This window comes from Siphateles boraxobius, unplaced genomic scaffold, assembly GCF_051911475.1.
Source record: "Siphateles boraxobius isolate OS27281-9 unplaced genomic scaffold, OSU_SipBor_1 29, whole genome shotgun sequence".
Classification (NCBI taxonomy): domain Eukaryota; kingdom Metazoa; phylum Chordata; class Actinopteri; order Cypriniformes; family Leuciscidae; genus Siphateles; species Siphateles boraxobius.
The window spans coordinates 2,948,840-2,976,034 of NW_027508908.1; the positions used below are offsets into that span (position 1 = coordinate 2,948,840).

At 38.3% G+C, this 27,195-nt stretch overlaps 1 protein-coding gene across 4 annotated transcripts in view; it reads right to left on the reverse strand.

The window, feature by feature from the left end:
• Positions 1-318: 318 nt before the first annotated feature.
• Positions 319-27,195, reverse strand: part of mast1a (microtubule associated serine/threonine kinase 1a) — a 61,037-nt gene continuing 34,160 nt past the window's right edge. For 2 of the 4 annotated variants that reach the window (XM_077246071.1, XM_077246073.1), the window contains 23 exons: positions 22,226-22,298; positions 20,839-20,996; positions 20,315-20,390; positions 19,709-19,918; positions 18,714-18,815; positions 17,556-17,688; positions 14,778-14,845; positions 14,364-14,440; positions 14,067-14,275; positions 13,537-13,675; positions 12,336-12,468; positions 12,090-12,255; positions 11,322-11,423; positions 10,391-10,513; positions 10,194-10,303; positions 8,582-8,742; positions 8,204-8,469; positions 7,875-8,108; positions 7,479-7,708; positions 7,248-7,370; positions 6,943-7,076; positions 6,671-6,858; positions 319-6,568 (listed from right to left, as the gene is read on the reverse strand). In XM_077246071.1, the coding sequence (XP_077102186.1) occupies positions 4,821-6,568; positions 6,671-6,858; positions 6,943-7,076; positions 7,248-7,370; positions 7,479-7,708; positions 7,875-8,108; positions 8,204-8,469; positions 8,582-8,742; positions 10,194-10,303; positions 10,391-10,513; positions 11,322-11,423; positions 12,090-12,255; positions 12,336-12,468; positions 13,537-13,675; positions 14,067-14,275; positions 14,364-14,440; positions 14,778-14,845; positions 17,556-17,688; positions 18,714-18,815; positions 19,709-19,918; positions 20,315-20,390; positions 20,839-20,996; positions 22,226-22,298 (4,963 nt within the window). In that variant the 3' untranslated portion in view covers positions 319-4,820. Of the gene's footprint in view, positions 6,569-6,670; positions 6,859-6,942; positions 7,077-7,247; positions 7,371-7,478; positions 7,709-7,850; positions 8,109-8,203; positions 8,470-8,581; positions 8,743-10,193; positions 10,304-10,390; positions 10,514-11,321; positions 11,424-12,089; positions 12,256-12,335; positions 12,469-13,536; positions 13,676-14,066; positions 14,276-14,363; positions 14,441-14,777; positions 14,846-17,555; positions 17,689-18,713; positions 18,816-19,708; positions 19,919-20,314; positions 20,391-20,838; positions 20,997-22,225; positions 22,299-27,195 lie in introns of all 4 variants that reach the window. The other 2 variants (XM_077246070.1, XM_077246072.1) reach the window with 1 other exon arrangement.

Sequence of the window (27,195 nt, forward strand, 5' to 3'; positions counted from 1 at the left end):
TAAGCTTCCCTCTGACAATTGGTTCATAGTTAAAAAAGTAAAGGGTCATGTAGAGTTATGCTTTGTTTACATTTGAGTAAATTCTGCTTGCTTGTGTTCTACATCACTCAGTGATAACAGCCAGTTTTTGTATTTGTAAAAGGTCAGTTTTAGTTCTGTTAACTAATAATTTGTTACTCATACTGTGATAAAGGAGGACAAAAGCTCAGTGACCAAAGGTCTACGTTGACTCGACCAAAAAAAATCTAGCAATGCCTTGATGAACTTTCCTGTGTGAGTTTAGTATTATTCTCTAAAGCAAATAAAAGGAGCGTGTAATTTTATACAATACATCTTTATTGACTGACTACACACACTGCACCTCAGTTAATGGACATCTGCATTAAGTAAAAGTGATATACAGAACCAAATAAATAGAATAAATTACAGATTCGTTTCAACGCAACCTGTCCAAAATGCCACACATACACAATTCTCTTAATTTCTCCTATAGGACATTCACGAACAGAATATGTTTATGTCTTTATTTTCCTCTATGTACAGTATTGTACAGAATTTTGGACAGTTCTTTAAAGCAACGTATAAAATAACTATATCCGACATGAAATAAAGTGCATTCTCAAAAGATCATATCTTGTAGGAAATTACATTATAAAATAAATTTCTCAAACAAACACAAGCACTTAAGAATACATTTTGACATACGAGTGGACAACATACTTTAAATATGTGTTGATTTTTGTTTTTCAGTTGACTTTCAGTTGTGAATCTATTCTGCAGTGGAAATCAAATCATTCAAAAGTGAATAAGAAAGGGTTTAACTGTGCAGATAAACTGAACATTATAAAACATTAGTTGGTTCCTCTCGTATTCAACTATAACAGTCACAATAAGGAAACATTCAGGCCAGTGAAGTGTTAGACGTCTTTAACCACAACTGAAAAGTCATGCATGGGAAAGGGACGAATATGACAAGAACGGCAACTATGTGTTCTTTTGGATTGTTACAAACATAACATTAGATAGGCCTATATTAACACATTCACCCAAAATCTTTTACATTATTTTATGCAAATGTCATCATCACTTCTCAATTTCACTGATATATCCAAATAACTCTCTGTGTTGAGTTTCTGTAAAATACAATAAATAAACCTATTTTGCGTTTAGATATAAAGAAATCTTCACGAACACCAAAACCAGATATGAAACAGCAAAAGATATCTGAAATGAAAGAGTTGCTTGAGAGATAAACAGCGTCAGAATACATTTACGGAAGGATTACTAGATATCTGAATGTCTACCCAAAGGCATTATCATGCTACCGTATGAAATACAAATAAATAAAGCACTCTTGGTCACTGATTGCTCCTACTCCTACTAAGAATACCACCATAAGGTGTAAAATAGTGACAGTGTCCCTGTTAGCCATCAGATGGCAGTATAACCCAATCTATAGACCTTATTCACAGCAGCGCCAACTTTGATTTTTAGCGGGAATGAAAGCGAGGCTGTAAGGGATAGACATACATCTATTCAGTGGGTTGTAGGCTACTGTTACTATTAGGGATTCGAGCGAGTAGCGCTAAAACCCTATTGTAATTGTTATAATTTCGAAGGATCAGCATTCTTCCCTAACCATAAGTCGTATAGACTTTAAACTTTTAGTGATGATAGTACACGTCTACAACGTGACCACCAATGGTGGCTACAGCGATCAAAAGTAGGCCTACTTAATGGCTCATAACTCCTAAACCATTAGTCGCTAAGTGTATTATATCGTTGGAATCCTTGGCCCAAGACTAGATTCGGTCGCCACCCTGAGAAATTTTCTGGTAGGCCAATTTGGATTTTTCGAAAAACCTACTTTGCGAAGTAACTTTGGTTAGCCCCCTTAAAGCGGGTTGCAGCTTAATTTCTGCTTGCAGCTATATTTTTGTTATACATAATTATTCTATATAATTGTTCTGCTTATGAAACCTGCACAACATTCTTACCAAGACATTTCAGTAGGCTAGACAAAAAACTGGACATGAGCTGTGGAAAATTATAATTGATTAAGGAGCTTTATACAGCTTTTTACAGCAGACATAACTGAAAACAGTAAGTTTATCCCTCACAGCCTCGCTTTCAAACCTGTCATGGCGCTGCTCCGAATAAGGTCTATTTCTGCCACACCTCAAATGGTCCTCATCATGTGATACATGTTACATTAATAAATACATGAATTAAATTATAAACCGAAAATATCAATGTACTTATGTTCTACAATTTGACTAAAGTGTCAAAACCTAACATATGACAGAAAATGTTAATTCTTCAGTTGATTCTTTTGAATACACAAAAATGTTTTCAGTCTAATAATGTGTATAATTCGCTTTACTTGATAATACTGAGCTGAGACAAATGCAATTTATACCATTTAGTTATTTTATAACAATACTTTACCAATGTTTTACTACTAAAACTATAGTATTAGTATTAGTAGTATTACTATAGATACACTATGGTTACTGTAGTAAAGTATGGTTACTATAGTAAAACCATTGTTCATCTCCACAACTGTTTCCTAGCATTAAAGTGATGATGTTTTCGAGGCTTTAGAAATTGAAAAAGAACAAACGCTGCAAAAAAACATCAGTCGCATCCCTAAAAACATTTATGTTTTGCATATGCTGAAAAATTAGAAACAAATGTTTACTGATATTTTCTTTGCATGTAGTGAACAACATTCAGATCACAAACGGCAGGCTACACCGGGTTGCCATGACAACAGTGACATTTATTGATGCTTGACTAACTATAGAATATTTTTTACCATACAATCCTCTTTCTCTCTGCAGATTCCTACAACCATCATAAATGTGCTGATCCAACAATGTCTCAAATCAGAACCTGTTATGACTCATGAAGGATGTCATCTAAAATTGTGATATGCGTTTTCACTTCAAAACTTAAGGTTCCTAGTTTATGGTTTTGTTTTGAATAGTCACTGCACTATAAACATATCCAGTGCCTTACACGTTCAGACCCTTTACCAAATTCTCTAATTTGACTGATTTACAAAAAGTATTAGCATTCATTTCAATATATGGCTACTTTTGAATTGCTGTGTCAACGGAGAAAGATGCTCTCTTTGCAGCCAGATGGTGTAGTTATGACATCTACTAGTAGGCTAACTGCTCCATGCTAACCTGCCAAACCATGTCCTCTTGCTTTAAACAGATGAGGAACCCCACAGCTTAAGAATTATTATTCGGGTAGCGCACCTGACACTTGATCGTGAGGTCAACAATAATTTTCAAGGACAATTCAGTAGCACAAAATAGTCAATATGCACTAGTTTGAATCAAGAGCTGTGCATAACACTGACCTACATGTGAGAATGAAAAAAATCAGTCTTTAAACAGCGGCTGGATATTTACAGAAAAACTGTGAGGCTTGAAACATACTCTAGGTAACTATGCAAATGTAGAGGTGCCTGCTTGACAATGCATTGCAAGCAGGGTTTGACATTACCATGCGCCAACCATCCAAATTCTGGTGGATTTCAGCAGTGGCGTGTAACGCAGTATTCACGTAAACACAGTCAGTTATTTTATAAGTGAGTGTAAAGAGTTGAGAAAGAAAACGCATGTGTAACCATATAATGGATCCGTGCATCAATCTTACAGTGACAGCAGCCTAATTTACCTGGCGCCAAATTATGATATACTATTAAAAATATCTAAAGAAATTCTGGAAGAACATCCTGCACACATTATTTTATACAAAATATGCATTGCATTCTTTGTTGCTGCAGGATGCGCTATAGTGGCCATTAGCATGAACTTCTACAATCAGATCAACTATTTTAACTACTGTCACGTTGCAACCTTGTCTTTTTATCTGGGCCAGATAGAATAAATTTTTGTTTGATTTGACAAAAATAGCAAAATTTAGCTAAAGAAGCTAAATTTACGATATTAAAGTAGATGAAAGTTATACTTGCATGGCTGCCGAATGCACCGACTTGCCAAAAAGGGACTTTGATATTTACCTCAGAAGGCATCAAGCTATCATTGCCGAAAAAGATGGCTCAGCAAATGCTGAGACTGAAAGCTTGTTCAAACCTTGGTTTAATATAAAAATAACACATAAATAAAATGTCAACAATTTCAACATTCAGCATTTGTAATTCAGTATAATGAAAGAATTGGTTAAGTGTGAATTTTATTAGGGGAATAAGTCTACAGTTTAGCAAACATCCCCAAGTGGCTTAAGTAGTATGCGCTAGCTGCTAATGGATTTGCAAAACTCCTGAATAAGGTACAAGCTATGAAACAGCTATCAAAGCAATATGTCCTTGCTGACGTTCTGTCTACGTCAAAAACTTGATATGATATTAGCTTTTCAGTTTTTGTGTTTTAAGGAAATCGTGTGGCTGGTCACCTTAGAAAACAGAGGAACGTTATTTTGGTGTTCACAGTATTCAGCATTGTTTGATCTATTAATGCACGTTGCGCTTATTTTTTTGTTTGTTTTTTACCTTGTTGCATAAGCACCACGAAACATGCACCCATTCACCTTCTCACAAACACAAACACCCAACACACATTCTTGTATTATACATCGATCATAATTTTCTGACACCGCTCTGCATGTACAATAAATAACAGCCTTTAAAAGAACCTTGGAGTTATTGTCCTTTGTTCAGCATAATATGATTTAGTCACTTGTTTTCACTGGCTGGAATGTCCACTAAATGTCTAAGTGCCTGAAAACATTGAATTCTGCCAAACCCCCATTAAAGGCATCTATCTTTTTCAAAAAGTAAAGGATCAAGAGCCATTCTTAGGAGTAACGACAGTCTTCACCAGTGAAGAGGTGATAGTTGGACTCTGACTGAATCCTTTGGAGCTTGGTCTACTCCCAGAAGCAGACTCAAATTTTCCTGGTGCACAAGCCTGGGTGACCTCCAACTCTTTGGCCTTGGGCCCCTCTTTAACAAGCCCTATAGATTTCCCTGTGCTTGTCAACTGTGGAGCCATACCAGATCTTTCCCCAGGAGACTGAGGTTGAGATTTGGGCAGATCAGGAGGTACTCCAGTTGGAGAAGGAGTAGGAGATGGAGAGTGTTCCTCAACAATCTCCAATAGACATTTGTCCTCCCAATCAAATGTTCCACGGTAGCAGCTGACCGGAGCCAGTAACTTGTCCTGCCGAAGTTTTCCCAAAACCGAGCACTGCGCCTGCGGTGGGTGGGATGGGACAACCCCTTTGGATGGAGCTAAGGCAGTTCTCACCCTGACATCTAAAGTTCTGCTATACAAATCTAATACGCCCTTTTTGAGACCCTCTCCATCACCTGATCCCTTACTTGCTTTGGTTACCTCTGTGCTTGTTGTCCTCCCAGGAGCACTACATGGTATACTTGGCTTGACTAAAGTTGAAGTCTTCCCAACTTCTGTTTTCACTTCTTTCTTCCCAGTATCCTTTCCCCCTTCTCTTTCCAACATATCTTTGCTGATAACACCTGATTTACTCACAGAGCACGAAGGCTTACTGGTTCCTTGTGCCTGGTTTTGGGGAATCTTTGTTAGACTTCCTTTGTCATTATTCCCTGCTTCCACAATGAAACTTGGATCTGTTGTTTTGGCAGACGGGGAAGACTCTGTGGTCAGGGGCGATGGAATGGAGGCAACTACACTACACTTTGACTCTGATGCTACTGGAGAAGATTTGGTCAATGGAGGCTGCCAAGTTTGGGGTTTGGCTAGGCAACTTTCCTGAAGAGTGAAAGGGGGCCGCTGAGATGTTTCAACACTTGGAGATTTTTTACTACCAGGTGGAGTAATGGCACCAGGAGGGAGTGTCTCTTTGACCACCCCTGGTTTAGCCTCACTAGCTTGACTTGGTTCGGCAATCCTCTCCTTGTCCCTATCCCTTTCTCTCCCAGCAAGCAAAGCATCTCTACTCAAAGGTGACTCCTGCCGGCCCAGTTTCCTGACCGGCTTCAGAACGCCCGTTTCAGGTGGTGATGGGGTTGGTTGTGTGGGTGAAGAAGTTGTTGGGGCAGATACCAGATTCTCACCCTCGATTTCCACCAAACTCTGCAGGCCAAGCTCACAGTGGAAACCATCCTTTCTATAATCTGAATGTCCAACCTCCAAACTGTGCTTCCTCATCATCCCAATCCCACCTTTCTTTTCAGATGAAGATGAAAGCGGTGACCCAAGTTTCTCTGCTGACTGCACTCTTTTGAGTAGCGGTGATCTGGGTGGCTCTGCGCTCTTGGGTCTAGGCCTTATGATCGGTGGGGACGAGTGTAGTTTGGAAGGAAAGGTTTGTGTGGTGTTGGAGCTTCCGATTGTGTGTCCAGGCAAAGGAGGTGGTGAGGATTGAGTCGGGGATGGAGTATGAGCCAGCGGAGACAAAGGAATGTTGCCAGCAGACTTGCAGCGGGCTGAACGATATTGGCGGTGTAGTTTTGGGGACAGTCCATGCAGGGAGCTGGGCCTCATATGCTGGGTTGTTGCAGGGGAATTTGGGGTACTGGAGGCAGGAGAGCTGTTCTGGGAGGAGGCACCTGGTTCAAGAAGATCAAAAGCCAGGGTTTAAAGTGTCCATTAAACTTTTTAATTGTTAGTTTTCTCTTTTATATTCACAAAACACATTTTGATCAACTCACCAAGGTGGGACGACTCGGGTGTCGAGCGGTAGCTCTGGGTGGGAGAGTGACCAGACAGGCTGTGTGTTGGAGAGCCAGGAAGACTATCACTGGATGACAGGGACCGGTTCAGAGACGACAGACTACGGCTTGTATGCAGCAGGTTGGACTGCTTAGTTATTTTGCGGAACAAAGATCCGCGCCTCTTACTGTGAATGATCATGGAAGGAAAAAGACAGAGGTGTGAAAAAAGATAAAAGATTTTCTTATACTGATGATCCTAACACATATACCTCTCTTGTCCCTCTTTCACCGGCCTCTTAGTGCGTCTAGCCATTTTGGACTTGTAACTGGACTTGCGTGCAGGTCCCACTTTAATGGATGTGTTCTCAAAGGGCGTGGTGGTCAAGGTCACCTTGTTTCCACTCTGAACGAAGATAAAGCAAAGAAACATGCACACCTTTATCAACGAATCTTGCTCAAATCATGTGGATTCTTGTGGACAGGTGTGTTATTACTTTTCTAAGTGCTAAATAAATTTCTAACTTGCACGTTTTGCCTTGCTGATGATAGCATCTCATGCAAACTCATGTCTCACCTTAAGTATAAGCTCTACCACTTCAGTATGGACCAATCCATGCACAGATTCACCATTGACATGAGTGATGAGGTCACCAGCACACAGTCCTGCCTCCTGGGCAGGGCCTTCATCCTCCACGTGCTGTGATTGGATAAGGACAGAATTACTAATTATTGCATCAACAAAACTATTGCAGCATTTCTTTTCTATACTCAGTCAACTTTATCTCATGGTGTGTTGCTTTCTCACCCAGACTATGTGGTGCACACTGTAGACATCAGTGTCTCCAATGTAGACCCGAATGGCACGGAGTGTGAACCCATACTTTTTGCCAGAGCGGTGGATGGTGATCGGTGAACGAAGCACCATGACTGTGGGGCAGTAATCACGGCTGGGAGAGGAGTCTCGTGATGAGGGGTTGGACGAGAGAGACCGTGGAGACATAGGACTGGCCAGTGGAGAGCTTCCGTGCTGCTCAACTAGTTATAATACAAAAAATTACTTTTTAGGAAAGGAAATCTTTTTTTTTGCTCATAACAACTTAGCACAGAATTTCTGCATCATAGTAATGAGAATTGGAAGGAAATTTTATAAAAATAATGTCACAATGTAAAATCTCACGTGGGATTGGAGGCTGAATTGTACCTCCAGGAATGATGACAGACAACGCGGTGGTAGATGCAGATTTGATGACCTTGTTGCTGGGACGTGAAGCACGTTTCTCCCCATCACTAGACATCTGATGTTGACGCGCTCGCCGAAGCACCAGATCCTTGGTCGCCCGCTGACCGAAGGGGTCACCGATGGGGACCGCTGCTGTGGCCCCAGTAGAAGGTATGGCCTGTGGTGCCGATATCTCACCTGTTCTCGATGGCTTGTCTGCCAAATTTACATTCACAGAAATTGACATTTTACACAACATTGGACTTCATACATAATCACTTCTTTTTTTAATTCAACTTTCCTCCACTCACCTGCCCCTTTACTGGCACTGGTTGACATCACTTCCTTCCCAGCATTCCTCAGTTCGTTCGCACTGGGAGATGATGGAGCAGTGGCTCCCTCTACTGATGGTCCAGGGGCTTTAGCGGCACCCTGTCGTGCGGAGAGCTCTCCATCGCCCTCTTGAGGAGCGGCAAACCGGTGCGTGTCCATTAGGGCTGAAAAGCGGCGCCGGGCACCCATCGGAGGACTGAAGTCTCCCTCCATATACAGAGACTCAGAGCATGAAAGACGTTTCCTGTGAAAAGTATTGGAACGTGCCACTTAATTTAAAAAAGCATCTTAATGCGCAGTATGTTATGGTGATATATCTGACTAACATGGTTTGAATCAAACTCTCACAAACGTACATCTCAGGTGAGCTCGTCCTCCAGCTCTTGTCTCTCATGCTGAAGCTTCCCAGACTCTCCCGCTTGACCATCTTGTCATCGCGTCGACCTTTGTGCTCTCGGCGGGTGACAACAGGGGACTTCTGCTCCAGCTGGGACAGGTGCTCCATGCTGCTATACACCTGAAAGACAGAGAACAATGGCAAAGGCTGCTTTGTTTACACCTCACATGTGCTGTAGAAGTCTGTAAGAAGTCTGACTTTTTTGAAGAATATCCTGAATGCAGTTTTCTATAGAATAAAAAGGGATGGGTATTGGCGCTGTCAAGCTACAAAATTACCATATGTGTAGTCCATATGACTTATTTTAGTCATCTGAAGCCATACAATAGTATTGTCTTTGAATATCAAGCACAAGTCATATGATCAATACCATTCAAAAGTTTGGGGTCAGTAAGTATGTTTTTTTTTTAAGGAATAATTATTTTATTCAACAAGGACACATTAAATGTATCAATGGTGATAGTAAAGACTTTTTATAAAAGATTTCGATTTCAAATAAATATTAATCAGACAATTATCACTTTCCACAAAAATATGAAGCAGCACAACTGTTTTTAACATTGATAATAATCAGAAATGTTTCTTGACCATCAAATAAACTTATTAGAATGATTTCTGAGGATCATGTGACACTGAAGACTGGAGTAATGATGCTGAAAATTCAGCTTTGATCACAGCAATAAATTACATTTTAAAATTTGTTCAAATAGAAAACCCGCTCTGTTAAACTGTAAAAATATTTCACCGTTTTTACTGCATTTTTGACCAAATAAATGAGCATAAGAAAAAAAAACAAAAAATATCTTACCGACCCCAAATGTTTGAATGGTAATGTATATACTTATATGGTGCTTTCCTGCTACTTTGGTGCTTGAAATCACTGATGTTGTTCATCAACCAGTCATTTTGCTGTTTACATAATTGTGTTTGTTTTGTTGTTTATATAACCCAAGGTCTTTGTTCAGGTCCTGAAGAGGGTCGCACGTCTTGAGAAGAACCCTCAGCATATTCACGCTAAAGATGATCAGAGAATGTTTATTATGTCAGTGTGTGATTGTGTTCGCTTATCTGAAGCCCACTGCTTCACACAAGTGTTTTTATCAAGCACCTGTGTTCAAAACAAACGCATTAAAATTCCTGCTATTTCTGGGAAAAGAAGGTTTATGCAACTTACTGTATATTAACTGAAAGAGGAGATTTTTGAAAATAGTTTAACGGTGATGGCCTTTTCAATGGATCCATGTAGGACAGGCGGGGTTAGTTGTCACATGAGTTATATTTCATAAATGCTCAAATGTACAAATGCTTTTGCCAAGGCTTGAACGTCTACAAATGTTTATAGAAAATAATATAATAGATAAAAATATAAAAATAATTAAGACCTATTAAAAAGGATTGGTGTTATTCAATTCACATTTATTTGTATAGCGCTTTTTTACAATACAAAAGCAGCTTCAAAGAAAATGCATGTTTCAAATGTTGTTCCAGTGTTAATGAGTGTATTTATGCATGCGAGAGTGTTTCTTAGAAAGAAAGCATGAAATATGGATGCAGCCATGTGTCAGACTGACCTTGCTGAAGCGCGGTGAGCAGGAAGAAAACTGTCTTATCTCCACCGGCTCATCATCGTTGGTGTCGTCCTCGTCGTAGGAGTTGATGTGCCGATAGCGCTCAGACCGCGCTGAGACAGAGGGAGAGTAAGAGGATGGTGTGAGATAGCGTGATGCCGATCAATCGCAGACTCAAAAGCAAATGCAAGTGTCCTCACTGTCAAAATAGCTGGTGTCCTCCTCAGATTCCAGATGAGGGATGAACTCAGCCTTCTGTCGGAGTAAACCGTTCCAGTCCAATCCCGAGAAAAACGAGTGTTGCTTCAGTTCAAACGCTCCACCTGTTCACAAGGGTAAACAGACATGCATTTATAGACAATGTAAACAGATAAACATCAAATCTTGGTAAGATATTAGGTGTTATGATCATGGATTGTAATGCAAAACACTCAAACTGGCTGTTCCTTTTCTTTTCAGAATGTCCAAGCAACGGTTTTCCATACAGTGAACAAATACTAGGGAATGGGACTGTAAATAAATGAAAAACACTATAAAATAGTCTTCTAATGTTATACAAAGTTTTGCATTGAATCACATATGGTGCATCAAGATGGAGTAACGGCAAGCACGAATATACATAAACTCACTAATGAGATTTGAAAAAAATTGTGGAGAAGGGAACATTTTTCTGAACTTTCTGTAAATTTTCAGATCTTGACAGCTTTCATCTCATAATTTTGTCAAATAAACTTTCATAATTTATTTTCATTGTATAGAAAACAGTGACAACTTTCACATTCTGTGACAGAAACCATCATATGGAACAACATGAAATGATGAAAGAAGTTTAATTTTTGGCTGAGCGATTATATACAGTACTATTCAATAGTAAACATATGTCAAAATATTACTGTTTTCACTGTATTTTTGATTGAATAAATGAGTGAGCAGAAGAGACTTCTTTAATAACATATAAAAAAAAATCTTACAAATCCCAAACATTTATATGGTAGTCAACAAAAAAAAGATGACATAATAATAAGCATAGATGAACTGCTCACAATAAGACCAAGAACATGAAATTATAAATTAAAAAGGATCCAATTTGTTTTCAAGTTGTCTTGACAGTGAAAGCATGGTAAAGTGTACCTGTGCCCAGTCGCACCACTGGGTTGGTTTGCAGAAGGTCGGAAATCAGGCTCTTAGCTTCACTAGGCAACGCCTCATCTCCCACAGGCCACTCAATATCATCTGCACAAACAAACACAGAAATCTGTTGGCAGCACTGACGCCCTTCATACCATTTCAGTTTATGTAATTGCAAACCTTTGCAAGAAAAACGGAGCGCTTTGGAAGAGTTCTCTGGAGAAAAAAAAAAAAAGGCTTTGCTTTTGCACTAATCAACACTGCCGTTGCTAATATTAGCACAGATGTTGCTTTTGAAGCCAGATTAGCAGAAGAGAAGTGTCAGGACACAATGTGTGATTAAGCATTAGGATTTTCCTCTGTGAGACACAACATTCAGGGGCTGTTTACATGACACTGTATTCAACTAAAAACTTTAAACTTTTTATGCGTCTTGGCCGTTCGTTTACCCGGCGGTGGCGTTTTGGGTGGCTGAAAACGCAAACTTTAAAAAAATGGGTTTCAAAGTTTTTTGAAAAGGGTCCCTGTGTAAACAACAAAAACGCGAATCTCTGAAGACGTCATGCACATGCGTATTACGTGTTCAGTCTATAGTTTTTCATTGCCATCTAATGGCCTGGCAGCAGAATACATCGTTTTTTAGTCGCTTTCGCGGATCCGTGTGAACGGGGATCGTTTTGAAAATGGTTTCGTCTGTATGCTGAAAACTAAAAGGAAAAACTTCTCCGGTTTAAGCATATCGTTGTCGCGTAATCGTACCCTCAGACTCACCTGTGATCACCTGACCAAAGAGCTCTTCAGGCGTGGCTCCGAAGAACGGCACACAACCCACTAGGAATTCGTAGAGGATGATCCCCATGGCCCACCAGTCCACTGGTTTCCCATAGCCCTGCCTGAGAATGACCTCTGGGGCAATATACTCCGGTGTGCCGCACACCTGAGACAGGGACAAAGACACATTACGGCCGTGTTTACACCTGGTATGAAATCCCTTCACAACAGGACAAGCGTCGTTACCTGTTTGTCCAGGAACTCCCTGGCGTCCTTCTCGATGTGGCCCTCGTACAGGTTAGTGGTGAGATTCATGAGCCCCATCTTTGACAAGCCAAAATCAGTCAGCTTAATGTGACCCATCGACGTGATCAACAGACTGTGAAAATGAACCAGCCGTGAGATTTCGCTTCAACAAGGATGATGACAAGATGAGCCGTACACAAGACAGGGGTGGCATCTGTTTTACAGCTTGTAATGGAGCACAATAGGAAGTAAAAATCACATTCATTTTCTCCATAGGGAACGATTACTTATTAACCTTTAAAGACAGACCTACTGTGAGCTATGTGAGGTTGTTAATCGATGGTTTATGCTTTTGTTCAAGACGCCATTCTACATTATTTCAGTAATGTCTAACAGCCGAATTCCTGCTGAAAAACTACATTACCCATAATACTGCAGAGAAATCACCAACAATTTGAAGTGAAACAAGCAAATTGTGCCAAAAGAGCCATCCATTCCCATTTAGCACCGCGAATGACATGCGTCAGTCTCCCGACGCTCTCAAATTACTTAAATATTTGTATATTTAATTTTTTTATTCGTCACACACACACACTAGCACATGTAGTACAACGTGCAGTAAAATACATTTTTCGACTCGCGCACATAAAATAAAAATTAACATAAGAGTAACAGAGAAATAAAATCTTACAATTTATACACAAATAGAAAAGTTAAGCAATGAAGATACTTTTTTTTTTTTTACATATGCGCAGTTTGCAATAAATGTAAAATGTGTTTTCTACATACACAATCAACATTTTTAATTTTACAGTTTTATTTTTCTCCATCGTTTTTAATATTATGTCATTCGCAATGCTTCATGGGATTGTAGTTCTTTCCCTCATTAAACCCGTTAAGTGCACATTTTTGTACCTGTGTCATTTTATCCGATTTTCAAATACTTTTTTTGCTTAAACCAGAGTTTGTACTGTTTTGATTCACCTCATAGCTCGTTGGTTTGGCTTATAACTGGCTTATAAAAAATCCCTATGGGAAAAATACTTCCAGAACCAACTTTTGAACTCTAAGCACAGAGGATATTTGTGGGATACATGCGCTTGTCTGTAGGCATTATAATGAGTGCAACATCTTTATTGACTGCACTTCCGCTATTTAACTTGACAGATGACCTCCACTCCAGCAGGGGGCGCTGACTTACTTGTCTGGTTTCAGGTCTCGGTGTACAATGCCATAATTATGAATGTACTCCAGCGCCAAAACAGTCTCAGCAAAGTACATCCGAGCCATCTCCACAGGAAGTGCTCCGATATTCTTCAGAAGGGTTGCACAGTCGCCGCCTAAACGGGGATTTTAAAATGGCTGAATAACATCCATACATGTTCGGAACCAATAGCTCAGTGTGACACATAGTGATGGGAAGTTCGGATAATTTTACTGACACTCTTGTTCGATCTTGTTCAACAAATTGAACGAATCTTTTTTCGAGTAAATTCGTTCATTTAAGTGGCTTTAAATGTTATACTTTTACAGCCAAATTCCCCAAACACATCCACTTACGAAATCTTGAAATTAAGAAGTCATTATAATGCAGTCAAAAGTAATTTACATGAAACATAAACAATTACTTTACCTTCCGAGTCTTTCGTTCATTTGTCACGTGACAGACGCAAGTTCATGAATGACCCATCACTACAGTGTGTGTGTGTGTGTGTGTGTGTGATGTCTTACCCTCTACATACTCCATAACCATACACAGGTGACGGCGTGTCTCAAAAGAGCAGAACATGCTGACCACGAAGGGGTTCTCAGCGAAGGTCAGGATGTCCCGCTCCACGAACGCCTGCTGGATCTGGTTCCGGAGGATCAGGTTTTGTTTGTTGATCTTCTTCATTGCAAAGCGCTGGCGTGTCTCTCTGTGTCTGACCAAATACACAGCTCTATAATCCAAACGAGAGGGAGAGATCCATATTTACACAATGGCTTTGAGTAATTTCAGAGGGAATAACAGGGTTTGAGTATTCTTACCCGTACGCTCCGTTGCTGATGAGTTTGATAGTCTGGAAGTCTGATTCACAGGGCGGTTTGATGGCTTTGAGCTTCCCCTGAGAGAGAAAAAGTGCGATTCAATGCAGGGGAAATAAGTAGACTCACTGGAGCATCATTTCACTCCTTATGCCGTTTCATTTCTCCCACATTTCTCCACTCCTGAATCCCTGCCGCTGCAGTTGTGCTCCTAGAGTTTGCTGAGTCCTTAGTTAAAAATATGTTTCCATGTGAAAGAGTGAGAAAATTGCAAGCTTATACAACACATCTTGCTCTGTCCCCCCCCCCATCTTTGCTTGAATCACACACTTTATTCTAGTAGGTAAAAGTTATGATCCGATGCAAACTTTTCGGTCATTGCAACACAAAAGTACATGACTACACCAATGCACTCACTTCAGCAGAGTCGTCCGTCTCCGGCGTGTGTGGGCCCTCACTGTCATAGCTCTCCAAATTCACCATTTCTGTATGGGAGGAGGAGGTTTGGTTAATCATTTTTAATTTTATGTTTTTCTATGCAGTAAATATGTAATACCTTTGAGGAATTACAATTACATAAATGTGTTGTTTGAGAAACAGTTTTATGTTTTCAACTTTTAATGTTTTTAGCACAATTAATAGACTAAGATTCTAGTCAAATGAAACTAAATTAATTAAATTAATATGTAATACATAAATATATTAATAATATACACTACTGTTCAAACCTTTGGGGCCAGTAAGACTTTTACTATTTTTGAAAGAAGTCTCTTCTGCTCACAACGGCTGCATTTATTTGATCAAAAATACAGTAAAAACAGTAATATTGTGAAATATTATTACAATTTAAATTAACTGGTTTCTATGTGAATATATTGTAAAATTTAATTTATTCCTGTGATCAAAGCATCATTACTCCAGTCTTTAGTGTCACATGATCCTTCAGAAATCATTCTAATATGATGATTTGCTGCTCAAGAAACATTTCTCATTATTATCAATGTTGAAAACAGTTTATTATTGTTATTATTTGAAATAATAAATTTCTTCCCTGTCAATTTAATGTGTCCTTGCTGAATAAAAGTATTTATTTCTTAAAAAATAAATCTTACTGACCCCAAACTTCTGAATAGCCAAAAATGTTATGGTTTATATATATATATATATATATATATATATACACACACACACACTAAATTTGCATTGTAATTCAATGGTATATGTCAAAAATTGTGTATATGTAATCATGAGCAGCATGCACATTTGATCACTTTCAACAAATGAAGAGTTATCTAAAATGTATATATAATTAGCCATCTGCCTTTGCCTTTGCATGAGCAATCCAACAGCATATTGCCTAATTGTGTCTAAAAACAACACCTCCAGTCTCCACAGCAACCATCCATTCTAGAGGAAAAAATGAAGCATCGCTGATCTAAATAAAGACTATGACATAAATAAACAAAACCTCAAGAAAATATTGAAAACACACAAACAAGCACTAAAACAGCAATTAAAACAGAGCTTTTATTGTCAGCTTCTAGCTGAGATCAGTATAACGGCATGTGGAAAATAACATCTTCAACATCTGTGATTTTAAACTTCATTTTCTCTGACAACTTGTGCAGCTGGAAAATTAAGCGAGGGGACTGAAACGATTCTTTGCAATTTCACACTAGACTTGCGTGACAGGAGTTAAACCCGCTTTCCCAGGGATACGGTTTCACGGTGTCCAACTCAAGTTTGGTGAAACGCAGAGTGGAAGGATTTAAATCTGCATCCAGATAAATGATGTGTTCTGACGACAATAAACACAAGGCCAAACAAGACTGCTTCACTCAGTCCTGCCCACAGTGAAATCTCAATGGACCATAATCTCACTCGGTAAAAACGCCAATGAAAATGATTCCTAAAGTCCCAACGGAAATGGATTAAAGGGGAGTATACATTTTATACTCACTGCATGCAATGAAATGAAGGTAAATAAATTAAAGGCACAGTATGTAAGTTATGCCGCTAGAGGCCGCTTTTTCAAAACAATAACAAAGGCGTAGCTTGATGATGCCGTGAAGGAGTCTTCACCTCCAGAGCCGATGCAAAGCAATCCGACGGGACTCATGTTTACAGGTGAGCTATATTAAAGTTTTATTAAGGTTACTGTGGTATGAAGCAGGGCGTGGCTGAGGGCCTGAGACATTTTACCTTGCTGTTTTTATTAGGCTTTTATGCTGCAGCCGCTCCTTTCGTTTTTTTGTTAATGCATATTTTATGATTAAAGTTCAGATTAAAGTTGTTTGGCGTCTGCCTCCTTCATCCCTGAACCTGAACTTTGTAACAGTGACGCTTGATCACTTAATTCACATTATTTTATTTGGCGTGCAATTCATTTTAAAGTCCCCCTGTGGTGAAAATCAAGTTTTTAATGTGATTTATATGTTTAAGTGGTGTTTTTAATATGCTTTAAGACAAACTATGTGCAAATTCATAGGTCAAAACCATTGCTGAGTATTTTCTCCTTAAAACGGCAGTGAACCAAAGACAGTCTCAAAAACACGGTTAAAAATCGCTGGTGTTTCTGACGTCACAAACTACCTTGTAACCAATCAGGTCAACGCGTGATCGTCACTGACTGGATCTCTGAGCTGGTGTGAGTGAGTGGAGGCGGGGCTCATTTGCATATTCATTGAACAGCGTATACTAAATGAGGCAAGGGTGTAGAGTTACATTCGAGCTATTTTAAGGCATGAAGAATTGTTTTTCAAGGATTTTTTTTTAAATATGTCATTTTGGTGATCAAAGATGAATTTTAGGTTATAAAATTATTGACTACAGGGGGATTTTAACTAAATAGACCGAGTAGCATCAGAGTGCATTTTTTGCTAGAGAAATATTTTGTTGTGTTTAGTTGTGCAGTGAGAGAGAGAGAGCAAGTGCATGTTTTTATCAAAAGCCCCATTACTCTGAGCCGGCTGCTGTTTGCCAGGTTCACAGCGGTGCTTACACATTTCCCAGCGTTCTTGGCAGGAATACAAACTTCCCACTGCCTGTGCGTTTCCTCAACCTGTTCCATAATCTCATCAATGTCTCTAAGTATGACCTACATTTCTCCCCCTCTCTCGGCTTCTGCTACGCTCGTTCCCTCTGGAGACTAACACGCTCTGTGTGAAGATGTTCAGTCATGTGGGTCTCTCTCACCTTCCAGAGGGTCTCTGGTCAGGCCGAGCTGGCTGATGATGTATCGTGGGATGTCTGTCTTCATTAGCTGGCCCTCTTTAGCGTGGTCTTCTGCTGCCTCAAGGAGGTGGTAGAACTCTTCAGGGTTAAACTCCTGAGGAAACAGGGGAAATGCAGTTTTTGGTCAATTGCAGCTTTCTGTGGTGAAATAAAAAAAACACAGATCTAAAGTTCGGGGTTTGTCGATTTTTCAATGTTTTTGAAAGAATCTCTTCTGCTCAACAAAGCTGCATTTTATTTGAACAAAGATACAGTAAAAACTGCAATATTGTGAATTATTATTATTATAATTAAAAATAATGGTTTTCTATTATAATAAATATTAAAATGTAATATATTCCTGTGATCAAAGCTGAATTTTCAGCATCATTACTCCAGTCTTCAGTGTCACATGATCCTTCAGAAATCATTCTGATATGATGATTTGATGCTCAAGAAACATTTCTGATTATTATCAGTGTTGGAATCATATTTTTGTAGAAAGCATGTTACATCTTTTTTCTTGATCCACTGATTAAAAGAAAGATCAAAAGAACAGCATTTATTTGAAATTGAACATTTTATGAAAATGACATTTCCTTTACTGTCACTTTTGATCAATTAATGTGAAAAAAGTATCTATTCTAAAATTTCGAATGAAAGCATAGACTTGTTTACTATGCAGCGATCTTGAATATTTGTTTGTGATTGCGCGCTGATTTTTGTTGCTAGGTCAATTATTGTGTTTGATTGTAACAGACTATTTTTTTTTTAGCAGAAGCTTTAAGATAATAAACAGGTGAAAAAATTCAGTATTTCATGTCCCATTTGTATTTATCTGGTGATCCATATTATTTATTTATGCAGTGATCCATATTTCCAGTGACCGCACTACTGGGTGCCTTTCGTGTTTGATAATACCAGTCAAGGTTTTTGTTACACTGAAGCCTTTCAGCACATTGTACTTTCTTCTCCTGACCCTTGGTGACCCCATCAGACAGTTGTTGCTATGGCAACTCCACAACGTAGGCTGAAGAAGCGACCAAGCCGAGCGACAGGCAGATCAAGTCCTGTGTGTGTGTGTGTGTGTGTGTGTGTGTGTGTGTGTGTGTGTGTGTGTGTGTGTGTGTTGATCCTCACCAGACACTCAAGCAGTCGGGCAGGGCGGGAGATGATGATGAAGAGTTTCTTCACCAGCTCTGTGATGAAGGTCATCTCCGAGCTCTCTGATCGCTCATAGGCCTGACAGATAACAAAAGACCATTAAATTAGGAAAATTAAACTTCTGCTCAACCGACAGTTTGGACACACTTGAGTGAATTTTACATTTTTCAGGTCTCCTGATATTAGGTTTGTAGACAAATAAAAATTTCATTACTGAATCTGAAGCTGAAAGAAAATGTTTGCTCTTTTGCTCGTTCAGCAGGGCCAAATTATTCAAAATTAAAACATTAAATAAATATTTAAAAGAATCTTTAAAAACATATATAAAACTTAATAAAAGCATAAAAATAATTAAATAAATGATTGAATTAATTATTAAATTACCAAACAATTGTTTTAGCATTACTTTGCATTCATTTTTTCATTTTTATAATTATCTTTAGATTAATGTTTCATTTAAGCACAAGCTTGTGTTCCATAAAGCAGGGTTATAATTGTCAGTCAACAATATGTAAAAAACAAAATGTAAATATTTAATTTAATTATTTGCTTTTTGTAATCTGGCCCTCCATAGTAGTGAAACTACAAATTGATTTTGCTATAATGTCTGAAGGTGTGCAATAAAAAAAGAAGGATTCATATTTGCCTATATTCATATGTTCTTAAGAAGAAGTTAAAAGTATTTTAATTGAAAAGTATTAAATTTTTTGCCATTTTAACCAATTTAATTTAATTTAAGTAATTAGAGATGCAATAAAATAATAAACAAACATTGAGCAAATCGAATATGAACAGTTTAATAATCCAGTTAAATGAAGCGTGATGTTAATTAATACCAGCTGAAACAAACATACTCATATCCAGCTGAACAATTCATTATTTGAAACCATCTGTATTGTATAAAGCTCTATATAAATAAAAGTGACTTGACTTGACTCATATCCAGCCCACACATTTAGCCCCACGCTCACTTCATGCAGGAGTTTCTCCAGGTTCTCCTGCAGCTCGTAGAAGTAGACGGTGGTGATGAGGCCTTCACGAGATTTGGTCAGGCAGTTTCGGGACAGCTCTGCGATCTGGTGGTGGATGAAGCTGAGGACCCCGTCGGCCAGCGGCAGCACGTTCTCGGGCGAGTACGTCTCGATGAAATCAGCCAAGCGCTCCTCCATCTGAGCTTTGGCCTGAACGTAATGGATAGACAACGTTTAAATGACGTTTTTAATAGGGAATATATACTGTGGACTGCAGTTGCAGAGACGAACTAGGTTTCAGAATTAACACTCGACAATATTTCTGGAAAATATCACAATGCAAAACTAAAACTAGGATTTTCTTTATTCAAAATATGATTTCACATTTTTAAACCCTTTCGATTTTGGGGTGAAACATGGCCTGGACATGTTTTTTGACATGTTTTGTGAAGTTCGACATGTTTTGTGGCAAAAGGTTAAAGTCCAAACATGTGTGCAACGCTTAAGTAATGCTTAACAAATATAATATGTGCTGCAAGTGCATATGTATTTACAAATGACATGATTTTAAAAACACTGAAGAGTGTGTGTTTGTGTTTTGCTAACCTTAGGGAACCGCTCCTTATAAACATGGTTCATCATAACAATCTCATTGTCGTAGCAAGAAGGTGATCGCCCCGGACTGTAGAGAGAAGCAGGGAGGATGAGTATGGAGCAAAAGAAAGAAGAGGACCAGTGTGTTCACACTTGTAGTTCGGTTCGCTTGGTGCGTTTGGTCTTGACCAAAAAAAAACACATTTAGTCCTGGTCCGCTTAGTGTTCTCATTGGCATTTTAACACTGAATCTAAAGATACCGAACCTTAAGGCAAAGGGATTCGTTCACAACCTGATTGGCCGGCTTTTAATATGTATATTTCGTGAAGGATCTTATCGAACATCCAAAACAATGCTGTGTTCTGGGCTAAATGTGCTCGCTGTATGTGCGTAGCTTTATATGATGGTATTTTGAGCAGCTGAGAACTTGTGAAGAGCTAGTATGAAGTATGAACAAGTATGAACACAACCTAAGTGACATTTGGCATAAACAGGTTTTAATGTGCTTCAGTCGTTTATGTGAGTGTGTGTGTACCTAAGACTCCGCGAGCGCGGCCGCACGTGTGGCGATCTGCGTCCGTCATCATCAGTGATGCTCTCGGTGCTGCCGAAGTGTTTGGACAGGAAGTGCAGCTCGTCCAGTGTGGGCTGGTACGGCAGCTGATGGAGACGCTCCTGAGACGAGCTGGAAGACTGAAGAAACCAGACCATTATATACTTCCACTGACACTAAAGATCTATCTATCATCTGTCTATCCATCCATCCATGCATCCATCAATTCATCTTTCTATCCATCTATCCATCCATCCATCTATATCTATTCATGCATCCATCCATCCATCTATTCATTTACATTTACATTCATGCATTTGGCAGACGCTTTTATCCAAAGCGACTTATATTGCATTCAAGGTACACATTTTACATTTCGTCAGTTCTTGCTTTCCCTGGGAATCGAACCCATGACCTTGGCGTTGCTAGCCAACTGTTTGACCCAACGCTCTACTGTTTGAGCTCTACTGTTCCATCTATCTATATCTATCCATGCATCCATCCATCTATCCATCCATCCATATCTATACACGCATCCATCTATCCATCCATCCATATCTATACACGCATCCATCCATCCATCCATCAATTTGTTTATTTATCTTTCTATCCATCCATATGCAATTAATGCCATTTTTTAATAATTTGAATGAATAATAATTAAATATTAGTTTTAATATGTTAATAATACATTATTTTAATATTTAATTATTTAATAATAATATTATATTATATAAATATATATAATGCAAAACAAGCATTTTGTACTACTGGCTTCACACTTTTGAATACATTGTATATACTGCATATTTTCAATCATGTAACTTCACTCATATATCTATATTCATCAGCTCATTATTTTTAGGAGTTTGAGAAAATAAAAATTATATTTTTTTTAAAGAATAGATTTTTTTTTAATGTTTATGTGACACACTTTTGATCTCAGGAAAAGATAGCAAATTGCTGTAATGAAACCCCATAAAAAATAATGTATATATATATATATATATATATATATATATATATATATATATATATATATATATATATTAATTAATATATATATATATTAATTAATATAGTTCATACTTAATGAATATAGATCTAATTAATATAAATATCTTGCATTGGATCTAGACAATTTTCCCATATAATTCCACGCATTATGGTTCTTTCTAACTCTATCATTCTCACCCATTTGATTCATCCTGTTTTGACTTTCTATTTAATATAGTATTTCCACATGCGTTTAAACGATGGTAACAGTGTTCATCACAGTCTACAATAGTTTGCAGCTTACAACATCCTTTAGTGACTATAGTCAAAACTATAAATGCCCCAGCATTCTCTGGACTGGTTTCTCATGTACCGTTGAGCTGGGTGTGTTGGTCCCATATCCAGAGGAGGGAAGAGAAGCCAGAGACCAGCGTCTGCCATCGGCCCTGCGGAGAGAGAACGAGTCGAGCTTCAGCATCCTTACCAACATCTACCAGACTTTACACAGTACACACGGTTTATCTGAGATTACATGTTAAACATTAAACATGTTCATTTTAACCAAACTTAATGTTTAAAATCTAAAGTTTAGATAAATGACTCATTGTCCCACCCACATCACAATGAAATGAATGAATTAAAATTAAAATGTAATGTTATAATATGACCCTGTAGATAATCATGATTATTTAAAGCATTAAGTATCAAGCATCAACTGTTTTTCACATTGATAATAATCAGAAATGTTTCTTGAGCAGCAAATCATCATATTAGAATGATTTCTGAAGGATTATGTGACACTGAAGACTGGAGGAATGATGAAATTCAGCTTTGATCACAGCAATAAATTACAATTAAAAACATTACAATGCATAATAATAATAATATTCATTATTATTATCCAATATTACTGTTTACTGTATTTTTATTATTATTAAATAAATGCAGACTTGCATTAAAAACTCTCACGACCCCAAATTTTCAAATGGTAGAGTATTATTTACTTCAGCTTTTTATAAATTAAGAGTAAAGTGTGCCATTTATGTGTACAGAAACATGCGCTCAACCAATGGCGTGAGTTTGAGGCTTGGCTGAAAAATGAAACTTGTTTGCGTTTGATATTTCTTGTGTAAAACATTAAATCTGACCCAGTTATCCCAGTGCTTTGTGAGCAGAGTTTATAAGTCCATGTGGCAGCATTCTTATGCGGTTGCTAGGCAACCATCACATTTCTACACTGTTTAGTGCATATTTCGGTGCCGGGCAACGTTCCCAGTGGGGTCATTAAAACTGTCATTCCCGCAACATTAAAAGAGAGCAGAACCAAAGGTTCCACATACAGAAAACATAAAAAGAGAATCTCAGTAGGGATAAACCACACGGCTCAAAAATTATTGATCATGCATGCGTTTATGTCTTGCAAACTTTTGTTGTGATGTTCTGTTGCAGGCACTATATTTCATGTTCCTGTGTTTGCTGTGAGCAGAAGCTCTGTGCTTTGGACAGGATTGATGATTCATGCTGAAAACCGTCTCGCTGCACGAGATTTATATGGGCAAAAAATCCAATATTAGCCCTCGCGTCAGACAGGAAAGAACGCGCGGATCAATCGTCTGTCTCTCGTCCCTCAATCTCTCCTTCGCACTCGTCTTTCAGACAAACGTCTGTGTGACGGGACGTCGTTCGCTGAGGAATGATGTGTGCTGCTCACAAACAGACTTGATCTTCACAATCAAGAACCTCTCTGAACTAACTGAACAGCTTTAATAGAGAGTCGGATTTAATGAAATTTTATACAAATTGAAAAAGGTGATTTCACTACAATTGGACCGTGTAAATGCACTCTTAATAATAAGAAGGCACACAAAAACATCAATAGTTCATGCTTTATCTTAATGTTTCAATGGCGATTTGTTGTGCTAGTAGTAGTAGTGCATTGCTTAATGCCATGTCAGCATCAAAGGCTATTTTCATGACAAGATTCAATAAAAAAATAAAATAAAAAATAAACAAAATTTTAAATAAATAAACATATTAATGCCATGTCAGCATCGAAGACTATTTTCATGACAAGATTCAATAAAAAAATAAAAAAATAAATAAACAAAATTTTAAATAAATAAACTTGGGGTTGTAAAACTTCTAAAGTCACTATGGAATCTTGTATCCGCCACAGAATAAAACATTTTAAAAGATAATTGCAACTTTTTATCTCACAATTGCAAATTTACATCTTTATTTCTCAGAATTGTGTGATATAGGCAATGCAAGGCAAGGCAAGGCAAGTTTATTTATATAGCACATTTCATACACAATGGTAATTCAAAGTGCGTTACATAGAAGAAATTAAAATAATCAAAAGAAATCAGAATAATTAAAACAGTTTAGAGTAAAAGATAAAATACAGAAATAATCAAAAGAAATCAGAATAATTAAAACATAAAATAAAATGCAGTGCAAACAGTCGGACGAACAGTGGCACAGTGCTCATTCAGTAAATGCACAGCTAAACAGATGTGTTTTGAGTCTGGATTTGAATGTGACTACTGTAGGAGCACATCTGATCTCTTCTGGAAGCTGGTTCCAGCTGCGGCTGGCATAGTAGCTAAAAGCAGACTCGCCATGCTTAGAGTGAACCCTTGGTATTTCTAGCCGATGTGATCCTAATGATCTGAGTGATCTGTTGGGTTTATATTCACTGAGCATATCTGCAATGTATTGAGGTCCTAGGCCATTGAATGATTTATATACCAGTAATAATACTTTAAAATCAATCCTAAATGTAACTGGCAGCCAGTGTAAAGCCCTGAGGACTGGTGTGATGTGTTCATATTTTCTGGTTCTGCTCAAAATCCTGGCGGCAGCGTTCTGTATGAGCTGCAACTGTCTTATGGTCTTATTGGGAGGCCAGCGAGAAGTCCATTACAATAATCCACCCTACTGGTGATGAAAGCATGCACAAGTTTTTCTAAGTCTTGACTGGAAACAAAACATCTAATTCTTGCAATATTTTTCAGGTGATAGTATGCTGATTTAGTTATTGCTTTGACATGACTACTGAAACTAAGGTCTGACTCCAGAGACACACCAAGATTCCTGACTTGATTTTTAGTTGTTTGACCCCTAGACTGAAGGTATGCGTTCACCTTGAGAACTTCATCTTTGTTTCCAAACGCAATGACTTCAGTTTTGTCTTTGTTTAACTGAAGAAAGTTTTGGCACATCCAATTGTTTACTTCATCAATGCATTGGCAAAGGGAGTCAATGGGGCTGTAATCGTTAGGCGATAGGGCTAAGTAGATCTGTGTATCGTCTGCATAGCTGTGGTAAGCGATTTGGTTCTTTCTCATTATTTGGCTCATTGGGAGCATGTACAGGTTGAATAGGAGTGGCGCAAGAATTGAGCCTTGAGGGACTCCCCATGTCATGGATGTCCACTCAGACTTATGGTCTCCTATACTCACATAATAACCTCTCCCTAGCAAGTATGACCTGAACCATTTTAGGACTATCCCAGAAAGCCCGACCCAGTTTTCCAGCCTGTCAAGAAGTATTTTGTGATCGACAGTGTCAAATGCAGCACTGAGGTCGAGTAGTACCAGCACTGATAATTTGCTTGTATCAGTATTTAAGCGAATATCGTTTATTATCTTTATGAGTGCGGTCTCTGTACTGTGGTGCGGTCGGAAACCAGATTGAAAATTGTCAAAGTGTCCATTTGAGCTTAAGAATTTGTTCAGCTGGTTGAAGACAACTTTTTCAATGATCTTGCCTATGAAAGGAAGATTTGAGATCGGTCTATACTTGTTTAATATGGTCTTATCCAGATTGCTCTTTTTCAGGAGGGGCTTGACAACTGCAGTTTTCAGGGAGGTGGGAAAACTCCCAGAGAGAAGTGAGGCATTTACCACTTCTAGGAGATCTGCTTCTAAGCTGTGTAACACAAAAAAGATGTGGGAAGTGCGTCAAGGGCGCAGGTTGATGTTTTAAGGTGCTGTACGCTTTCTTCCAAAATGTTACCATCAATTTCTTCAAAATCAGACATAGTGACTACTTTCTCAGGCTGTTGTCTGATCTGCCTGACCCCAGCGCAACTCAAGGATGAGCTGATCAGCTTTCTGATATTATTGATTTTCTCAGAGAAGAAAGAAGCAAACTCACTGCACTTGCTGTCTGAGTGCATTTCACTGGGAATCTGGCTTGGGGGGTTTGTCAGTCTCTCTACAGTAGCAAAAAGAGTGCGTGTGTTGTTTATATTGCTGTTTATAATATTCAAGAAGAAAGCCTGTCTAGCTTTGCCTAGTTCCTTATTGAAAGCATGGATGCTGTCTTTATAGATGTTATAATGGACTACAAGTTTTGTCTTACGCTACATGCGCTCTGCTTTTCTGCATTGTCTTTTCATATTTTGCACTGCTGTTGAGTTTCTCCAAGGTGCTTTTTGCCTGCCATTCTTCTTCCTGACTTTCACAGGAGCAATATCATCAATTACACTCTTAACTTTTGAGTTAAAAGAATCAAGGAGAAAATCAACAGAGTCAGCAGATATGCTTGGTGTTAAAGATATAGGCTTCATAAACAGTACACTAGTGTTCTCATTTAAGCATCTCTTCTTGACAGACACAGATCTAGCTTCAATCATGGCAGGAGAGATCAATATATCAAAGAAAATACAAAAATGATCAGACAGTGCTACATCCTTAATAACAATCGATGAAATGTTTAGACCCTTACTGATAAGTAAATCTAGAGTGTGTCCACGATTATGTGTGGGTCCATGTACATGCTGAGTCAGATCAAAAGTTTTTAAAACAGTTTAAATTTCTTTTGCCATATTGGTTTCTGCATTATCTATGTGAATGTTAAAGTCTCCAGCAATGATAAAACAGTCAAACTCTGAGGAAATTGTTGATAACAGTTCTGTAAAGTCATCAGCAAAGGCTGGAGAGTATTTTGGAGGCCTGTAAACAATGATAAGTAAAATGCGTGGAGCACCTTTTAACACAATACCCAGATATTCGAAAGACGGGTAATTCCCAAATGATATTTGCTTATATTGGTAGACATCTTTAAAAACAGCAGCCAAACCCCCACCTCTTCTGACAGCTCTGCAGACACTCATAAAAGTAAAGTTAGGAGGGGCTGTTTCATTGAGGATTGTTGCACTGCAGCTGTCTTCAAGCCAAGTTTCATTTAGCAACATAAAATCCAGGTTGTATGTGGTTATTAAGTCGTTGACTAGAAGTGATTTATTTTTAAGTGAGCGAATGTTTAAAAGTGCTAACTTAACAGTCTTACTTTTTCTCCCCACAGCAATCTTAGTTTGTCGTGTAATAGGCACCA